This window comes from Octopus bimaculoides, chromosome 7, assembly GCF_046866305.1.
Source record: "Octopus bimaculoides isolate indiv1 chromosome 7, ASM4686630v1, whole genome shotgun sequence".
Classification (NCBI taxonomy): domain Eukaryota; kingdom Metazoa; phylum Mollusca; class Cephalopoda; order Octopoda; family Octopodidae; genus Octopus; species Octopus bimaculoides.
This window is the reverse complement of record NC_142934.1, coordinates 33,815,952-33,831,474: the sequence shown is the minus strand read 5'-3', so window position 1 is coordinate 33,831,474 and position 15,523 is coordinate 33,815,952. Positions and strand designations below refer to the sequence as shown.

General features: G+C 34.2%; 1 protein-coding gene across 1 annotated transcript in view; it reads left to right on the top strand.

Moving 5' to 3' along the window:
• The window catches only part of LOC106882039 (uncharacterized), a 109,616-nt gene extending 95,442 nt beyond the window's left edge, over nt 1–14,174 (top strand). Inside the window, exon 3 of the mRNA XM_089355136.1 lies at nt 13,909–14,174. Within this exon, the coding sequence (XP_089211262.1) occupies nt 13,909–14,039 (131 nt within the window). The 3' untranslated portion in view covers nt 14,040–14,174. The remainder of the gene's footprint in view (nt 1–13,908) is intronic.
• The last annotated feature ends 1,349 nt before the right edge of the window (nt 14,175–15,523 follow it).

Genomic DNA, 15,523 nt, shown 5'->3' with positions numbered 1-15,523 from the left:
TCTGTGTAAAGGAAGCAACACGAGCTGTTGCATCCTTTTCGGTGTAATATTTTAACATTTTTTGCGATAAAATGCCACAAAGACATTCTTTTTCTAGTAAGAGCAGATAACGAATAGGTTTGGATGCTAATAAATATTTATATGTCGGGATGTCATTGCCGAGTATGATGTCTGGGAGGTGCTCCGCGAACCGGTCAGCCAAGCGGCGTCCCGTTTGACCGATGTATAGAGAAGGACATATATATATATATATATATATATATATATATATATATATATATATATATGGGAGAATTTACGAAAAAACAACAGAGGAAGACGGGTAGTGTAAACAACAAACGTATTAGTTTAACGCTCGGGAATAGAGAAAGTCTTTGACGTTTCGAGCCTACGCTCTTCAACTGAAAGGAACACAGAAAGAAATAAGGAGAGAAACAAGGAGAAAAAATATAAATGTAGTGGTCAGCGATCTACCATGGCGAAAATGATACATATATATATATATATATATATATATATATATATATATATATATAATCCCAAAAAGCAACACGGATTTTAAAGGTTATTGCAGTACGCACGTTTCATACTACTCCATTTATTTAAGTAATGCGAGCATTACATTAAATGCAAATGCAGACCAATCTTCAGCTGCACAAGGATATAGAAAATTACAGCAGAATGGACATATTACTATTGTGGTAACATTTAAAATCTAAGTGGGAAGAAGAATACATATTATATATATATATATATATATATATATATATATATATTAATATTATCTTGGTTGAAAAACTTTGATAATGCAATTATGTTAATAGTTACCAGGGTAGCAAAAATATCACAGAAACTGGGATATTAAACCCGGATAAAGGGTAGAAATTCCATGGTAAAGTGATGTATATTGATTTGATATAAAGAATAATAATAAATGGAGCAAAACGCATGTAATCAATAAGTTCCTTTAATTCCTACACATGTTTCAAAAATTATATGCACTCTACTCCAAAGGATTAAGAGATGCTAGTTTATATATATAATTTTATCATCAGGGAACCATTTTACAAATGCAAGACTTGTGCTGAATGCTAAGATTACGTACGAGGAATAATACTATATAGCTAAGTTAAATGACCGTTAGAAACAAGAACGCTAGTTTACAGGGAGCTGTTTTTGGGAGAGAGGCTAAGAACGCTATACTAAGAGTTTAAATTAAAAGAAGACATAATGAACCGCAGTGTATTCTTAAAATTAATAATATTCTAATAGATAAGGAAAGATGTGAAATAAAGCTTGATTCGAGAAAGGTGACGAAAGGGAAATAAGAATGAAATTTATTATGCAAAATTACTTACGATAGCAAGAACTTTAGTATATACATAAAGATATGTGTGAACTATATAAATATGACTATATGTAGAGTAAAAAATACGTGCAAACTTGAGGAGTAAAGAGAGTAGAGATTAACTTACAATGGGGATAACCATTGATATTGTATCATTAAGATACAGTAACTTATCCAAATAAATGGCAATACTTGATGCAATATCGCAAATTAATAAAAAAAATACGTATGCAATGAATACATATTTAAAGTTATATTGGAATACGTGTCTAACTAAAACTAAAACATAATATCCCATCAGGAAAAAACGTGCTACTTTGCATATTACTTTGTAGCACAGAGGTATATTAATATAAGTAGATGTAAAAGTAGGATAGAATATTGAGATAAAGTATCAATATATCTTCAAAAAAATATACTTATAGATAAAGAAAAAAATGAATTAAACGTGGATTTTGGAGGATTTGGGGGATATGAACGAAGGGTAGTTAGCATGGAATTTACTTTATAAACTTACTTACGATAACAAAAATCGATAGTATATACGTAAATATACTTAAAACTCTATGAATATAACTTTACGGGGATTAAACTAACTGTACTAACTTGAGAAGGAAAGAGAGTAGGATCAACTGGCGTTGGAGTTAGATATAATTGTTATTTTAGATATTATGATAATGTTATTATTATTGTTATTATAAATATAAAAAATAAATTTATTATTGTTACTATTATTGTTATTATTATTAATATTATTATTAAGGAGATTAATATGTTATAATGGATATTATTATTAAGGAGATGGATATGTTATAATAAAATTAATATTACTATTAAAAAAAAGTAAATTAATAAATAAATGAATAAACAATTAAAAGAATTTAAAAAATAAAGCAATAGAAAAAAACTAGGTGTATAGGTAGTGGGAGCAGTATGATGGGCAAATTAAAAGAGATATTGATGTCAATGAAGAATTGATATTAAAGTTATGGTCCAGTATGTACGATGCAGAGACGCTGCATTAACATATCTGGTTACAAAGGTGGGAAACAAAAATTACAAAGTTATAATTAACTAAAATATATTTGAGTATGATTATAAATCCAATGGATAAAAAGTACAAAAAGAGTTGATAATAATAATAATAATAATAATAATAATAATAATAATAATAATAATAATAATAATAATAATAATGTACAAATGCAAAACAAAAGTCAAACATAAAATAATAATAATAATAATAATAATAATAATAATAATAATAATAATAATAATAATAATAATAATAATAATAAGAGGACCATCAAGCAATAAGGAAAAGTTGTAGGGATAGACCAAATGAGTAAATGGAGGTAAGTGGAGGAGATTTATTACCTAAATTTAATAAAAATAAATACAAAGTGGGGTAATTGTACATACCACATGTAAAGTGGCGGTTAACTAGTGAGTATGTTAGTAGGTAAAAAAAAGTAACTAAAATTAATAAAAAGGATGAAATTAATGAAATGAGCTGAGGTGTGTTTCCTCCAATGCTGGCATCTGTATGCTCTCTGTATTATCTGGTTCACTAAATTATTCTTGGAGAACAGACTGTGGAATAGCTCCAAGTTACAGAGAGGACAAAAATCTTTACCCTTGTCGTAGGGTATTGAGGTAGCTAGTATTGACCATTCTAAAGAAAATTGCTTATTGCATTCCTTAACTTTCCAGATTAACTTACTAAGACCGGTACTACTATATTTATTCCTATCCCTAAAAGTTGAGTAATGGTTAGAGATTCTCCTAGAGACCTGCGAAGAAGAGCAGCCTATGTAATGCAAGACCTCTGTGTTAGTCGTTACCTTACATTGATAAACCACATTTTTGGTCCTAGCATTGCCACTTAAAAACTTGATTCTATTACAATTAGATTCCGAGATACTAATCTTATTGTTGTAAGAGGTATTGCTATATTTACTAATGTTGTACTTATTACCTATATTTTTATCTAAATAACTATTGCTACCATAGGAGTGTGTTGTATTACTGGAGTAATTGTTATTATTATTATTATTATCATAACTATTATTATCATAATTGGTATGGCTGTCTAGATGCGAATCTAAAAGTCTAAAATTATTTGAAGAAATTATTTGTAACATTTTTTTGTATTAGAAAACCCAAATCTAAGCTTGTATGTGTTGATGATTGGCTAATAGTGAGAACCCCTCGGGAAAGTTCCTATTCACCGCGTCGCGGAACTGCAAAACCAAATTGGATTTAATTTGTTTCCCAAATGGGACAATGAACCAGATGTTATCATCAGATTTAGGTGCAGTGTTGGTATTGCTAAAGAATTTAAGATTTTTGTTTTTATTAAGGTATTTAGAGTCCTCTTTTGTGTGAACGATTATCAATAAATGCCTCTTTCTCAGTAAAGTGAAAAGAAGGGGAAGAAATAGAATTAAATTTATCCCTGCTAGTAATGCTAATATCTTGCTGTACAAATGTTGAAAGATCACTAAATGAATTGATGTATAGATAGATAGATAGATAGATAGATAGATAGATAGATAGATAGATAGATAGATAGATAGATAGATAGATAGATAGACGACGGATGGATGGATGGATGGATGGATGGATGGACGGATGGATACACACACACAAAAGTTTTCTGGTGCTGTGAGAACACATGGGAATGGCGTGTCCTTACTTTTTCAAATATACCCAAATTTAAAATGATCTAATATAACGATATCAGTCATTCGGCTTGTGTTGAAATATGCCAAAACAATTTAATTCCACACAAATATATTTTACTTTACATATAATTTGTGTTAATTCTATTTACTGAAACTTGCTAAATAACATATTTTGCTTTAAATTGTCTCTTTGTAGACACAATTGTCAGTAATCATACTGTTTCCATTTCTCTCAGCCAATATTTTTCTATTAACCTTCTTTTGAACTTTGACCATCTGAGAAGAATTGTATCGGAAGATATATTCCAATTTGTTCAAAATTCTGTCCCTGTGCCTTGTTGCACAGGAAATTGACAGGAAATTGTTTGCGCGTAAATGTAAATGGAAATTCCATTTCTTGAGATACATGTGATATTCTTGAGATTAGCAGAGTTGATCTTGCATAAGGACCAGTAGCAACCTCAGTCTCAATAACATGATCATGTAAACCGACAATTATGTAGTGTGTGTCATTGCAATATCCATTAGTAGCATCTAAATTTCTCAGAAGCATTATGCATCGTTTTTTCTTCATTTTGAGAATGTGTGGTGGAAACCCTGATGGTGTAAGTTTGTTGATGAACTCGATTGGATACAGAGTTTCATTATTAACCGTATCTGAGCTTCTGTATATTTTTAGCAACGAATTAATAGTGTTTATTATTAAACATTAAAATCTACTCCACAGTGAATGCAATGAATATTTAAATTTATGAAAAACTGAACGCAGTGAATATTTAAATTTGCGAGAATTTGGAGTAAAAAAATTCATTTAACTTCAGAAATCGAAATTATATGCAATTTCATAGAACATGAATTTATAAAAATATTTCCAGACAGTCAAGCTTTTAATATTGCTTTCTTTTAGTACTTTTAGTAATTGTTTTACAAGCAGCTTTCTCCATTCATTTTATATATTTTGACTTTCTGTAAATAAATGATTGGTGTTAAATCTGATCGACAGATTTTTTAATTAATTTTTTTAAACTAAACACTTAGAAACTTCGGATACTTGTAGAATGTGTCACATAAAACAGGGTTTACTCTTAACGTTTTTGACAAAATTTTGTATTTTAGAAGTTATTTCGTGTTAAAGTTGTCGTGTATTCAGCTGAAAAAAATTACTACTGCTGTTTGCGAACAGCAACTTCCAGGTCCACTCCCCTAACAAAACCCTTCTTTAATAGCCAGAGATGTTTTTATAGCAACATAGGTTTGCTGTATCAGGGTTGGTTTGAGGCTAAATAATAACAAAATTATTACTGAGACAGACCAACGACGGAGCCTGTATGTGGTTGCATGACCTGCTAGAAAAAGTAGTCAAACTTTTTTTATATACAGAATAGAAAAACCTCTGTCCCGTGATATACACGTAAAGTCCATTATGTCTGGGAAGAAAGACGGAATGATCACAGTTGGGATGTCTTTGATCATATCTGATAAAACTCGGGACTAAATCAGATCCAACTCGGGACTAAATCAGATCCAACTCGGGACTAAATCAGATCCCACTCGGGACTAAACAACAAGTGACGAAGGGAACGAGACGAGGCAACGAGAGAGCCTTTACCTGGTCGCTCGAGTTACTAAAAAGAGCAACCAAATCTTCCTGACAAAAAGAAAAATGAAATTTCCGTCTTCAAGAAAAAAATAAATAATGCAAGTTTATATTATTTTATAATGTTCACTAAAGAATTCATTACTTCTAGAAAAGAAAAAGACAAAATGGTCATGGCTGGAACGCCTTTACTCACAGATCCATTACAATCAGAGCTATCCTGTGGTTAAAACAATATTCTTCACTGAATGATGAAGCAGTTAAAGTTAAAAAGAAAAGTTGAAAGAGTAAAAGATAGCAAGTATCCATATTCCAAATATGGAAGGTGTTTATAAGCCATTTAAAACACACAAAAACCATTAGATTCACTTCAACATTTCTCGGATGTGTTTGCATACTCGAAATATAACTTGATAGGTTGTCAAAGGACATTCTATTAGGTTGTCCGGAAAGTTCGTGCCGATTTTTAAAGGAAAGAAAAAGGTCAATAAATACTTGCCATTACATTTTTAATCAACCAAATATGAACCATTTTGTTGCACAATGCGTCTCCATCTTTCCTTTAACTTGAAGATCCCCTCTTCCCAGAATTTGAGGTGGTTTCATGGCAAATAAGTCGAAAGGTAAGCTACTATAAATCGGCACGAACTTTCCGGACAACCCATTACCTGAATTGTCAGTCGGGAAGCATACAATTTCTGTTTTTGATACGATTTTTTAATTTGTTACGGTCTTTCTTAATTTTGGAGTCAAGATCATAGGTCTTATTTTTTGTTCGTTTTTGTTTATGCTTTTGGGTGTAATCAGATAAAGCAGACAGGAGTTTGGACTTAGTAAGTGTAAACTTTGCTTCTAAAGCAACGTCAACATAGGGTGGCATGCATACTCTTTTGTTGAAGGGTAAGTTGGTAGGGAGACCCTTTTCATATCAAACGATATGTCACGTTTATCATAGAAATAAAGTATGGAATGGTTATTGTCAGATATGTCATGAATGTCAGCATTTTGATTGTGGTTAAAGTGTGTTCTCCATCTTAGTTTGGTGAAGCATATCATATACGGCGAACTTCGGAGGGAGTTCAAGGGCAGTGAGTTCATCTATATCCAGTTGTACTCCTCCGTACACTCTTACGTTTCTTGTTAGTTGGTCATCATCTACGGGTTTGTCATTCACAGAGATCCCATCAATCGATTCAGTCATGTCAAACAGTTTAGTTGATGGGTGGTTGTATGGTAGTTGTATCGTCCATGTTAGTTTTTCTTCAAAGTGTTGTACGCACCTGTTCCATACGGAGTTACATTCACGACGGAGTAGGTTTTTAATTGTTTCATTTCTTCATTATTAAGTAAGTTCTTCACTTTAGCGAAGGCCCCTCGCTTTTCCTTTTCTTTAGTGACAAGGTGTATATATAGTTTGGACTTCAGATTCGTCATTAAGATACGTTTTAGTCTCGACGCTTGTCCTTTCTTTAGGTTTAGTGCTTCGACCGATTTGTAAATCCTTTTCGGGTAAATCTTCAGTGAGATGCATCGTCTAATGAAATGAAGCTGTTGTTTAGCTGTTATTTTTCTCAAGCAGCAAGTAACGGCTTTCCTCAGAGTTTTGGCAGCCTGGCTCAAGCTTTCGGAATTACGGAGATGTACTTGCATAGCAAGTGACCTGATCTGAGGTCGTGTGCTGGAACGAAAACAATTGCAGCGTGTGTATATATTCTTACATGTATGTGTGTATATATGTATATATATACGGAATTTACAGATGAATGTATGATTGCGTGATAGCAAGTATGTGTGTATTCTTATACATAGATATGTTCTTCTCAGATTTTATATATAACCTACAAATGTAATTTAATTCATCACCTCATTCATTTTGTACCTTATTCACATTATAATTTAATCTTTAATCTTTAACTGTATCCTACTTATAACAAACCTGTTAACCCCTCGCCTAGACATATACCATTACTAATCATAAACATTCTGTCTGGCGTGATGATTCAAATAATTAACACGTAAAATATCTAAGGCTATACTCTTCCTCCCTCTGAAGAGATTAAACTCAGAAATATGATTTTAATACTTACTTAATTTCACTGAGCTTAATTGAAACAGCTGTAAGGGACAGTGATCGATTTTTTGCTGATAATAAACTCTTATTAACTTCAATATCTTCATTTTCTTATTATTCATTTGAATGACAATAAACTATGATTTATATATAAACCTATTATTTTATGGATATTAACCTTCCCCTAAAATATTAGGTATTGAACCAATATTTCCTTGGATGATACCATCCCTTCATGAGGCTATTATAACCTCTATTTGAATTATATATATATATTATATGTATGTATACATACATATATTATGTATATATACATATATTATATATATTATACGTATATATATATATTATGTATGTATATATATATATATATATATATATATATATATATATACTGTATGTATATATATATATATATATATACATATATATATATATATATATATATATATATATATATATATATATATATATATATATATACTGTATGTATATATATATATATATATATATATATATATATATATATATATATATATATACATATATATATATATATATATATACATACACACACACACACACACACACACATATACATATATATATATATTGCATGTATATGTATCCATGGATACATATACATGCAATATATATATATACTGTATGTGTATATATATATATATATATATATATATATACATATATATACATATATATATATATATATATATATACATACACACACACACACACACACACACACACATACACATATACATATATATATATATTGCATGTATATGTATCCATGTATTATATATGTGCGTGTGTGAAGGTGTGTGGCTTAGTGGTTAGGGTATTCGGCTCACGATTGTGAGTTCAATTTCCGGCGACGCGTTGTATCCTTGAGCAAAACACTTTATTTCACGTTGCTCCAGTCCACTCAGCTGGCAAAAATCTCCCTGAGAACTACGTTAAGGGTAGACGTGTCAGAATGCGAAATTTGTCTCGGTTGAGTATATTGGTTGTTCTAATTCAATAAACTATTTTCAATGTCATATAACTATCAATATTATTATTGCACGTTAATTTCACGAGCAAGCTGTTCCGTTCATCGTATCAGCTGGGACCCTCGTCGTCGTAACCGACAGAGTGCTCCTTTAAAAATATGTGTTTTAGGGTTAGGGTTAGGCTTATAATAATTATACTTATTTATTGTACTTTTAATTATAAATTTTTTTCTATATGTGACAGTGGATTTTCATCGATGAGTTCATAAACCTTGGTTCTTTTCCCTAATACTATATATATATATATATATATATATATATATATATATATATATATATATATATATATACGCGTGTTTGTGTGCATATGTGTGTGTGTGTGTGTATCTACGAAATTATTTTTAAAACATACGTTTATTATGGGCTTCGGGTAACGCATGTGCAATAATATGTAGTAACCTCTTTTGTATTGTCACCAGCCGAAGTGAAGTTATGTCCAGTTTATGCGCATGTGCGAACGCAAATAACTTCTCATTTTAATTTCTACAAACCAAACATCGCATGTTTGACTATCAGCGCAATTTTACTTGCTATTTGCCTATCATATAAGCCATTAAAAATTTTTCGTTGATTTTTTTACCCTTACACATTTATAATCATTGTGTACGCTCTTGTAACGGCAATAGTATTCGTTGTTTGCCATTTGTAAGATGAAAGAACAGTGATCAAAGTTGTAAAGAACTATTTATTTACCATTACTTTGTATATATCCAAAACCACGACAGGTTGGTATGTATAATTAGTAAATGGAAAAGCATGCGAGGTAAAAGAGTTAATTTCGACCGGTATGCATGTACACGTTCTCGTAGTAGTAATCCACAGATAGAGATAGAATAAAGTTCTAGAGAAAAGAAAGTGAGCTAGTGAAAGTTACAGAGTCGGGGGAATATGTGTCTCATAGTTGGCCGATTGGGGGAATATGTGTCTCATAGTTGGCCGATTGTAATCTTCTTTCCCCATCTGGCCGTTTGGTCTCAAGTGGCTGCCTGCTTGTGGTCGTAACTCTAGTTGGTCTCTGTTCACTAACTGATGGTCGCTCTCACTAACTGATTTTGCCTTACCAAATTCTAGTTTTTATAACTATCCAAAACCAGCTAGAAGGATAGACATATAGTTGAAAACAATAGATCTCGCTGGGGGTCTGTAATCTCTGTTCTAGCTTTTGGTGGCCTAGAAGCGGTTAGAAGGGTCAAGTGGCAAAGACATTATTTTGCTTAGCGAAGGCTTCTGGTAAATGTAACTGCTGTTACAGAAAATCTATTGTTTTACCGTTAGAAAAGTGGTGTTGAACTGTTAAGTGAAATTTGGTGATCGAGGATCGAATCCACGCTATACCTGCATGAAGCCACTACATCATTCCCCCTTCAGAGAGGTTCCGAGAAAAGGAAACGAACCATCGAGAAAGAGAAAGAAATGCATGGATAAGGAAAAATTTCGCATATCAGAAGAGAGAATCATTGAAGCGTATATGGGACATATATTTATTCAAGTGAGTCTGAATAGCGGTGTCGCTTTGCGTGCCAGAATGTGCAGTCAGTGACTGTGTAGTACGGAAAATGAGTTAGCACGTGCGTGTGCATGAGGGTGTATACACAAGTGCTAGCGAACGTATGAAAATTCACTGTAAAATAATCTCAGGTGAGCGAGTGAGTGCATTCTCAGGCCGATAGGATTGCAGTGTATGAAATGCCTTGAAGGTTTTTCAGAAGTGAAATGTGTCTGGCGCTGTTGTGAGTAATTGCTGAGGTTAGCAAGAACGACAGTGCAGTACGCTGGAGTGATGTACGAAACAAGTAATGTTCTCCATTCATTACGTGACCAAACAGGAGTCTAACAGAGGGAAATTATGTCTAAACATGAGTGCAGAGAGCATGTGAATATCCGACGTGCATTGAGTCAGGAAAAGAGTTGAGCTGGCAAAGACGTGTTGAAAAACAAGGCAGTAGAGTTGCATGTGTGTGCAAATGCGCCGAGGAAAGGAGCATGCTTGTGCGAAACTAGGTGCAAGGCTGAGGCAGTATGCTAGTGCATTGATTACGAATACAGTGTTGAATATGCCAGTGACTGAGGTAGTAAATGCCTTGAATGTGCAGGAGCAAAAGTATAGAATGCGGGCGCGTTGTAAGAGACGAACAACTTTCTCTATGTACACGTGACCGACCTTGGGTCTTACAGAGGCGAGATGTGTCTGCAAGGGCGCAGGGAGCATGAAAAACAAGCGAGAAAGTGCATAAATGTAACAGTGTTAACATGCAGGTACATGTAATAAGGTTGTGCTGTGCAGCAAAAGAAATGAATAGCATAAAAATGAGTAAAGAAAAGGTGGCAAACTGAGCTGGAAATAGTGTCCTTTGTTAAAAGTCTACTTGCTGAAAGTCAAAAAAGATGAGCATGCAAAGAAAAAGAGTTGTTGAGAGTCTATGTTAGAATCTTATATACGTGCAAAAGTTCGTAGACAATGTAAGGTCTGTACGTCGGGACGAGAGGAAAAGCGTTTGTGTGCCGAAAAGGTTGCATGTGCAGGCTTCTGCATTTTCTTCCAGTTTAATTAGGGTTCCATGGTCAGCAAATTCTTTGTGCGTCGGCAGGGTTGCATTGTAGTGAAGTTAATCGCAGTTTGCATCGCAGTATAGTGCTTTCTGTTGCGCGTACTGTAACAAGTGGAACGGGGATGCATGTTGGTGGTGACGACGATTGTCATTCCTTTCCTTTGGTTTAGCGACTGTTAATATGAAGACTGTAGTTCTTTAGCTCAGAGTCAACAAAATGCAGCGGCATGTAGCATCAAAAGACAGTAATTCTTTTTAGATTGGGTCGCCAGTGTAATCGATGGATGTGACAAATGTTCTTGTGAAGGCGAAGGCTGCAATTCTTTAACTCGGGGTCACCAGTGCAGCGATTGGTATTATTGTAACGGCATATTGTAAGATGTGAAAGAACAGTGATCGAAGTGATCGAACAGTGTTCGAAGTTGTAAAGAACTATTTATTTACTGTTACTTTGTGTATATCCAAAACCACGACGGGTTGGTATACTCTTTACACTTTTACTTGTTTCAGTCAGTTGACTGTGGCCATGCTGGAGCACCGCCTTTAGTCGAGCAAATCGACCCCAGGACTTATTCTATCGGTCTCCTTTGCCGAACCGCTAAGTTACGGGGACGTAAACACACCAGCATCGGTTGTCAAGCGATGTTGGAGGGACAAACACAGACACACAAACACACATATATACATATATACATATACATATATACGACGGGCTTCTTTCAGTTGCCGTCTACCAAATCCACTCACAAGGCTTTGGTCGGTCCGAGGCTATAGTAGAAGACACTTGCCCAAGGTGCCACGTAGTGGGACTGAACCCGGAACCATGTGGTTGGTAAGCAAGCTACTTACCACACAGCCACTCCTGCGCCTATATGTATAATTAGTAAATGGAAAAGCATGCGAGGTTAAAAGAGTTAATTTCGACCGGTATGCATGTACACGTTCTCGTAGTAGTAATCCACAGATAGAGATAGAATAAAGTTCTAGAGAAAAGAAAGTGAGCTAGTGAAAGTTACAGAGTCGGGGGAATATGTGTCTCATAGTTGGCCGATTGTAATCTTCTTTCCCCCTCTGGCCGTTTGGTCTCAAGTGGCTGCCTGCTTGTGGTCGTAACTCTAGTTGGTCTCTGTTCACTAACTGATGGTCGCTCTCACTAACTGATTTTGCCTTACCAAATTCTAGCTTTTATAACTATCCAAAACCAGCTAGAAGGATAGACATATAGTTGAGAACAATAGATCTCGCTGGGGGTCTGTAATCTCTGTTCTAGCTTTTGGTGGCCTAGAAGAGGTTAGAAGGGTCAAGTGGCAAAAACATTATTTTGCTTAGCGAAGGCTTCAGGTAAATGTAACTGCTGTTACAGAAAATCTATTGTTTTACCGTGAGAAAAGTGGTGTTGAACTGTTAAGTGAAATTTGGCGATCGAGGATCGAATCCACGCTATGCCCGCATGAAGCCACTACACTCTCTTTCGGCTTCTTTAATACTTATAATATTTTTAAAGCCTGTTTCAGTTGCTGACAACGTTTTGTGTTAAAACTTTTTCGGTAGTAGAATTTGCACTTATTATAACTGCATATTTTTCATTGTCCGTTTTGTAATTTATATTCTTTATTTATTCGTCATTGGTTTTTAATATAAAATATACGTTCTGTTAACAACTACTTTGCAATATTTCATTTTACATATTTCGTCTGTTTTTACGTTCTGAGTTCAACTTCCGCCGAGGTCGACTTTGCTTTCGGGTCGATAAATTAAGTACCAGTTGCGTACTGGGTCGATCTAACCGACTGGCCTCCTCCCCACAAATTTCGGGCCTTGTGCCAAGAGTAGAAAAGAATATTTCATTTTACAGATGTCGGTTTTAAATTTTACATTTTCAACTGTTACACGCTTTGCCAGCGTTCTTCAAAGAGATGTTTTAAAGCTGTTCTACTGCATAATAGTAATGAATATTCTTCTATCCCTGTTGGACACTCAGTGGTCATGAAGGAAACATAAAAATTTGGTGTCACTCTTACAGAAGATGAAATTCAAAAGTCACAACTGTATGATTTTCGGCTACACAGAGTTACTTCATTTCCTGTCTGAATGAAACAGTAGAGTCAGGAAGCTCCATTGGTTTAAAAAAGAATGGTCAAATAGGGATATGCTAACATCAGGTACAAAGAATATCCTTCGAGAAAGTTTAGTTGATGCGAAAAGTATTCTTTTGTCTCCTCTACATATAAAATTTGGACCTCATGAAGCAATTTGTAAAAGCTTTGCCAGAAGATGGAGAGGGCTTCAAGTATGTTCGTAGCAGGTTTCCGGCTCGACCAGACGCCAAGGTTGAAGAGTGTGTAGATGTAGGACCAGATATAAGGAAACTTGTCAAGGTTGAAAATGCTGAAAACTTTCTTAGTGATTCTGAAAAACATGCATGGATTAGTTTTAAAGATGTGATGGGGAACTTCTTGGGTAATCAGAGGGATCCAAACTACAAAGGTATAGCAGGAAGAATGCAGGAAAATTTCGAGGTCTTAGGATGTAAAATGAGCAATAAAGTTAATTTCCTACATGCCCATTTGTGTTTCTTTCCAGAAAATCTGGGAGATGTGAGTGAGGAGCAAGGGAAAATGTTTCTTCAAGACATAAAGGAGATATCAGAGAGAAGATGGAATGTCAATATGATGGCCGACTACTACTGGATGATACACCATGAATATCCTTGAAATGATCACAAGTGAAAAAATTCCAGATGTAGTTTTTGAGGTTCTGAATCAAAAAAAAAATTTATCTATTTTCTTACCTATCAATTGCATTTGTGCCATTTTATTTTGCTAAATAAAGTACCAAATTCATTTTTATTAGTTTCATTTTGTTCTTTCATTTTTGGATTTACTTATAAATTATGATATATTTTATCATTAAATTGTGAGAAAACCTTAGGTGATGGGAATGAGCTCATTTGAGATTTCAAATTAGCACCACAAAAATATATAAAAGTAACTGACAATTATCAAGGCAATTATCAAAAAAATTCATATCACAGACCTGTGTAATCCTTTCTACTATAGGCATAAAGCTTGGAATTTCGGTCGGACGTCTAGTCGATTGCATCTATCCTAGTGCTCAACTGGTACTTATTTTATCGACCTCGAAAGGATGAAAGGCAAAGTCGACCTCGACGGAATTTAAACTCAGAATGTAAAGCCGGAAGAAATTCTGCTTAGCATTTTGTCCGGTGCGGTAACGATTCTGACTACTCACCGCCTTAACCCTGATAATAATTATAAATAAAGAATATAATATTTGGAAGAAGATAGAGATTAAGGAAGGGAGGTTTTATAAAATCTTTTAACGCCTGAACTGGACGATGACCAAAAACATAATTCTTTGAAGCTAAGAAAGCGAAAATGAAATCGCTTATAGTGATTGCATAAAGTGGATTTGGTCGGGGTAGACTTCTTGCAACACTCGCAGGGATGAAAAGGAATATAATCGTTTTACTACTTTTGTTTAAGACCAGATTAACTTATGATTTAGTAAACATGTGATCAAAAGCATATCACAGTGACCATCCACTTTTCTAGGAGTAACTAGTGCTACATTATTGTATGTGGGTTTTTTGTTTACGGTTTGAATTTGACATATTTCTATCAGATTGTGCGACTATCTACAGGTTCTTTCGTTAAAAGTTTTAGTGTGTTTTGAACTCAAACACTTGGAATGGTTTTGTGAAGAGCCAAAAAGACACAATAACTTTACTTATAGTTACTTGAGATAGGCGTGTACACACATGCGCGCGCGAGTGCGCGTGCGACGGGCTCCTTTTCAGTTTCCATCTACCAAGTCCCCGCACAAGGTTCTGGCTTACTCACAGCTATAATAGAAGACACCCAAACTACCTAGCAATAGGATTGAACCTAAAACCATGTGGTTAGGAAGCAAATGTCTTAACCACACGGCCACGCCTGCGTTTATTATACATACATACATACATACATACATACATACATACACACACACACATACATACATACATACATACATACATACATACATACATACATACACACATACATACATAAACCACACATATATATGTTTGAATATATATAATAATCATTCTTCTTTTCTTCCTTCTCCTGATCATTTAACATCAATGCTCCATGACGCCATGGGTCGAGCGGTATGACAGGATCCGATGGACCCT